The 6266-nt window shown below is 46.3% G+C and overlaps 1 protein-coding gene across 1 annotated transcript in view; it reads right to left on the bottom strand.

The window, feature by feature from the left end:
- Window positions 1-956: 956 nt before the first annotated feature.
- Window positions 957-6266, bottom strand: part of PCLO (piccolo presynaptic cytomatrix protein) — a 303767-nt gene continuing 298457 nt past the window's right edge. The window contains exons 26-27 of the mRNA XM_055000594.1: window positions 3554-3699; window positions 957-1097 (exon numbers count right to left, since the gene is read on the bottom strand). Of these exons, the coding sequence (XP_054856569.1) occupies window positions 957-1097; window positions 3554-3699 (287 nt within the window). The remainder of the gene's footprint in view (window positions 1098-3553; window positions 3700-6266) is intronic.

Here is a 6266-nt window from a genome sequence, read left to right as displayed (position 1 = left end):
AAAAGCACAGTTCGTAGTGCTGGAACACATCACCCAAGAGGGTATGTTGCATTCCTTCTTCCAGATTGGTGTTAATTGAGAATCCCAGAAAGTGGCGTGACTTCGGTACAGCTGATTTGGCACTTGGACTGTGTCAAACTCAACATTTTAAAACACCAACCCCTTTAAGATAACAAAGGCAAGACAGAGAGTGAAACAACAGTATTCATTCCAGCACTTAAAAGCCCTTAGAAATTTCTGTTTCGAAAGGATCGGCTGATCAATACTATTTCTACTTGCCTGAGATGGTACAAAGTTGCCCCTCAAATTAGCTTTCCATTTTCAAAACGACAATGACTTCTGTACTTTTTAAACTTCACATTTCAAGATGGATTTCACATTTTTGATACATTTTGAACTTATTCTCCATTGCATATAACTAATTATATGAAACAGAATCATTCAATCATTTCAAACAAATTGCCTCGCCCGTTGTCTTCCGGAGCACCATCTCACTGCCCAGTCATCAGACAGTCTGAAGTGAAGAACACGGATGAGTCTTCCCATAGGTCGAGGCTCTGACAGGCTGAGGCGCTTTTGCATAAATTGAGCTCCTTTCTGATTGCACCAGCCCAGATTGCGCTCTCTTGCTCCGGGATGATGCTTTCAGCTGCTCCCGCACTAACAACGGCCTTCAAATGTTGCATTTGTTCCTTTCTTTTCGTAGCCATAAAGATTCCATCACAGAGCACTTTCCGAGCACAGTCGTTTTGACTTCTAGACCCAGGCGGTAGGTTCCTTTTCTTTGCTGTTTTTTTCTTTTAAGTACAGCAAAACAATTAGATTAGCCCTCACGGACACCTGCGTTTCATCCTTGGTGTTCTGAAAACCTAGCTAAACACAATATCAAACGAGAGTCTTGGAATCATCTGGACAGACTCCTCAAAAGCCTGGACGCCCCAAGAAGACACTTGGGTTCAATGTGCTTGTGATGAGCTGACCAAAAGTTTGTGCCAGTTTACTATTCTTTTCCTGAGGTCCACTTTGTCAAGCCAGATATATGCCTCACCAATTAAAGTCTTCTTCATAAACTTTCCTCCATTGGAAACAAGGAGAATCTGGGAACAGAACAGAAGAGTGGGTGAGGGTTTTCCATTATGCTACACCCAAAAGAGCCTGTGGGTTGGATAATTCCTGGAGATTTGGGGGTGCAGCCTGGGGAGGGGAGGGACTTCAGTGAGGCATAATGCCCTAGAGCCGCCCCCCCTCCAAAGCAGCCCTTCTCTCCTGGGGGGGGACCTGCTCTCTGCAGCCCGGAGGTCAGCTGGAATTCCAGGTCTCCAGGTCCCACCTGGAGGTTGGCAACACTCAGGGACCGGTTAGGGTGCTTGTTTCACACCAGGAAGCCACCGAGGCCTGGGCCAAAGTGCCTTCTTGTAACACACAAGACGTTTGGTGAGAACTGGGCTGCTACGTCTCTCCCTCTTGCCCCTTTCTTTTTGAGAAATGTAGCAAAGAGAATGTTCAGTGTCTTTATTTCACAAATGATTAATTTCACCCGTGTCAAATGTAAGCATTTAATCGAATAATTTCTATTTATTGTGATGCACTGCATGTGAGCATGTGCAGAGTATTTCCCCCCCCTTTGCATCTGCAACTTGTCTTCGCCCCCAAGTTAAGGAGATACAAGGGCCTATACCATCTCACAGAGCTTTTTCTTTCTGGTTTTAGCACATTCCATACATCTGGCATTGGCCTGGGGGGGGGGGGAGCCAGGGCAGAGGAAGACCCTCACCAGCTCCTGTTGCAATGGAAATGGCTTGAGGAAAGCATGTAGATTTGTCAAGTCGGTAATACAAGATTTGTTCTGTCATATCTGTCATTTGCTCTGTCTTTGTAAACTTGTGTTTATTTACTCTATGGCATTGCTTATGGAAATGTCCTTGAAACCGACTGTACTAATTTCACACTTGCGTTTCAGTGAGAAAGGCGGACTATAAATGACATTAATGATGATGATGATGATGATGATGATGATGATGATCCTTGCATCCACAAAAATTTAGGCCCGATCCAAAGCACGGAATGTATCTTTGGAAATGATGTCTGTAACGGTACCTGGGCCGATTCCAGACGGCCCTCTGCCTCCCGAAACGTTGCGCGTCGTCGCGCGTCGTTGCACGGAAAACGCGAAATATCGCGTTTTCTCGTGCGAGTTTTGCGCGAGGTCGCGCAAAACTCGCGCGAGAAAACGCGATATTTCGCGTTTTCCGCGCGACGACGCGTGACGACGCGCAACGTTTCGGGAGGCAGAGGGCCGTCTGGAATCGGCCCTGGTCATTTTTAAAGATGCCTGTAAATGCATGACAGCCCCATGTGCAGGGTGCAGTTGCTCAAGAATTTCTGCGCTAGGGGGAAGTACTTCTGTGTAGGTGACCACAGTGGTATTGTTTTGACCATCTAGTTTTAATTCTTGGAATTTTATTAGATTTTCCTACTTTATTACTACTACTACTACTACTACTACTACTACTACTGCTGCTGCTGCTGCTGCTACTACTATTAGCATCTGTCTTGGTATTTGTTTATATAATTTTTTTCCTTTTCTTGTTTTTTCAACCTTTTTGGCTATCCAGTTTTCATTGAGTTAAAGTTCCCCCTGTCTTTTTAATTTGCTCCTCTCTGGCATTGTCTACCAACCTGCCTATATAGGCAGCATAAGATGTCCGTACCAGGCAGAACCCCACATAGCTGGTCACAGACCCTGTCTCTTAGAAACACCGAAACATAGAGTGGGAACAGACCCCAGGGTCCATCAAGTCCACTCCCCTTTCCTTTTAAAGAATAACTAAGACTCCCAGAGGATATGCTTAGTGCAACGTGAATCATCCATCCACCTTCTGAAGAATGGGCTTCTTTCTACGCGATCACACACACAGAGCCTGATTCCTTCCTGCTATGAGAGGGGGAGGGGGTGTTTATCCCTCTCTGCTGCTCTTCTGCCCAGGATTGTTAAAAAGGGAAAGCCTTAAGGTTTTTTTAAAAAGTGCAGTATAAATGCAACAAACAAACACAAAATGATTTGTTGTCCTTGCAATCTTTTCTCTGCAGGGAGAAACACAAGTTGGGAGAGTGGTTCTGAGCAAGCAAATGGTAGAAAGAGGATTGGTTAAGCAGCCTCCTTACTGTGGCTGTTCCTCTGCTAAGACTGGCGCCTCCCACAGCTGCTTTTCAGCCACAGCAAATGAGCATGTGAAGCTGCTTCCGATCAGTGGCCTTCCAGGGCCAGTGTTGCTAGCTGTGACTCTGGCAGCAGCTCTCAGGGGCCTCGGGTAGAAGCTTACTGGCTGCTAGCGGATCCTTTGAACTGGAGACAGGAGGGACCGAACCTCTGCCAAGCAGACATTCTGCCGCTAAGCCCGAGGCCACAGCCTCTGATGACAGGCGGCTCCTGGCGATCATGTCTGGCCCTCAGAGACGTTTTTTGTGATCATGCAAATCAGTGAAAAACAGAGTCTCCGAGAGCTGCACACCAGAAAGCATAATGACGATGGATATGAAAATGGAGGATTACCTGGAGAGAATGTCCACTGGGATTCAAACTGAATCGAAAGGTTTCATTGAACGAAGGCTCTCGGTCATGCCTGCATACTCTCGTCTTCTTCTTCATCACTCTCTTCTGGGTAGCAAGGTTCACAACATACAGCTTCACATACAGATCTGTTCAAATAAACAGTTCAACTCATCACTCAGAAGCGGATGAATTAACTGAGTGTTCACAGCCCAAGAATGATGGGGGTGGTGGTGGGAAAAGCTCTCTCCGTTATCAATGTGAGGTACAACCAGCAATGTTAATGTCGTAGGAAGTGAAATTGTTTGCCAGTCTTATCTAAGAGATTAAAAACAAACAGTGGCCTAGCATGGGTTCCAGGCACCTGGGGGCAACTTCTGGCTGGTGACGCCCCTGTTGTCACACATGTGCGCATGCTCCCAGGACCGCACGATGATGTCACTCCCCAGAAGTGATTTCATTATTTATTTTATTTATATTTCAATTTGTATACCACCCATCCCCAGGGGGTCTGGGCGGTGAACAGTTAAAATCGATAAAAGCAAGAACTAAAATCAATATACAAACAATAAAACAAATTAACAAAGTGCAGTGGTGGGGAGAACCCTCCCCCACCCATCACACAGGGTGTGCATGCTCCCCAAAACGCTCCCATGATTCGGGCCGCTCACCGCCCCACCTGTTACCTGGCAGCATGCTCCCAGCTAGCAGCCGCTGCAGGAGCCAGAGGGCCAGCTCAGCACCCAGCAAGCTGGCTGCCCCATCGGCGTGGCAGGCGGCCAGGGTGGTGCGGATGGCCTCCCAGCTCTCCCACACAGCTGCTCGCGCTGCCGCCATCAGCTCCGCCAGCTCCGCACGCACCTGGCCGATAGCCTCGCCTGCCACCCTCTCTTTGGCAGAGCCCAGGGCAAGCAACCCCCCTGCTGCCCCCCTAAATATGGCCATGAAAACAAAACTAAGCAAGGTGTATGTTTTCCAGAATGAAAATGAATTTCAGGTACTTCAACTGACAAATTACATTCTACAGAAAAGTATTGTGGGACATCCTTTTTTTCTTGGAAAGGATGTCATAAGTAAGCTTCAAGTCTTGTCCAGCACAGAAACATAAATATGCTTTAGTGAAACTGAACTCTCCCTCAGCAATCACCTGTCCAATGGCATGTTGTTGAAGCAAAGCAGTTCACCTGCCTTGGAGCTTTTAAATGAAACAAGACTACAAGACAGGTGAGTCCTTAACTGCATACTGCGTTTAGCAAACAGACAAATATTTAGCAAATATAGCAAAAATACAGGTAAATAAAGATTACAACAGGTACGATGAGACTTGGCACAAATACTGAGCTTGGGTATTTTTTGGCCTATGTGGAGCAATATAACAGTGTGCCTGTACAAACTGGGTGTTCTTCAGAAGAAACACCCCTGCGAAGCATTCTAGGATGTCCTGTCAATCCATACAGGACCCGGACATGGGATTGTTTCCACATGATTGCCTTGCCCTGTGAGTGGAGACTGTGCCCCAGGGTGTGTTGGAGCATGTTACAGAGGATTCTGGGGTACACTGTAAGTTCACACCTGCCCTGACAGAAGCCACAAAACCAAAGGCATCTCGAAGCCATGCCATACTAAGGGAAACTGGGCCTCGCCTACCCAAGCCCCAAGCAAGATGAGGGAAGTGGCGCCTGGCCAGTTGGTTAGGCAGCCCATGTCTTCTTTCCTTCCTTCCTCCCCCATTTGGGTGGGGCAGGATGAGGCAGACCAGCTCTTCCTCTTTCCCTCCTTTGGGGGCAGGGCAGGAGATCCCAGCTCCCCCTGGTGATAAGCCTGGTGCAAAAAGTTTTCCTGATCTATCCCAGCTCTGCAATGTTGACTATAGAAAAATGTATTTTATTTCTTTCATGTTCTCTCTGCATCTATGCTATTTCCTCCAGTAAGTCATATTCTATAAACAACCTCTCAACTGTAGGGATTTTTTTTCTCTTTATGCCAATGCATTCCTTCATCATAAATCCAGAGGAGTTAGCCGTGTTAGTCTGTAGTAGCAAAATCAAAAAGAGTCCAGTAGCACCTTTAAGACTGACCAATTTTATTGTAGCATAAGCTTTCGAGAATCAAGTTCTCTTCGTCCGATGCATAGTACAGAAACTGGTCCATAGTACAGAAACTGGTCCAGTCTCTGTACCATGCATCTGACGAAGAGAACTTGATTCTCGAAAGCTTATGCTACAATAAAATTGGTTAGTCTTAAAGGTGCTACTGGACTCTTTTTGATTTTGCTTCATCATAAAGCATCATAGTATAGTGGCAACTCTGGGGCTTCTGCTTCACGTTTGTTAGAAGATCTAAGTACTGACAGGGATCAGTAAACCTGCTCCCCTCTCTGGAAGTTATCCACAGTTTTTTACATTCTTTAATAGTGTTAGATGGTAACAAGGACTGGTATAGACTGCAAAGGAAAAAGTGTTCTCATGAGGTTCTGCATTCTGAATGCTCATGTCTTTGTCAGGCAGCAAGGATTCCCCACCCAATTCGGTGCGTTCTTTTTTGAACTGCATTCTGCATTAAGTTGCTTGCATGTCAGATGCGCCCTGCTTATCTGCCATGTGTGCCTATTACACTCTGTATTGTATTCTGGGCCTCTGAGAATGTGTAAAGAAATATCTGTGTAGCTGTCCAACTGTGTAGCTGTGAATCACTTATCTTGCAGGTGGCTAATTTC

Source organism: Eublepharis macularius, chromosome 16, assembly GCF_028583425.1.
Source record: "Eublepharis macularius isolate TG4126 chromosome 16, MPM_Emac_v1.0, whole genome shotgun sequence".
Classification (NCBI taxonomy): domain Eukaryota; kingdom Metazoa; phylum Chordata; class Lepidosauria; order Squamata; family Eublepharidae; genus Eublepharis; species Eublepharis macularius.
Note: the sequence above shows the minus strand (reverse complement) of the source record. Positions and strands in the feature narration are given on the sequence as shown.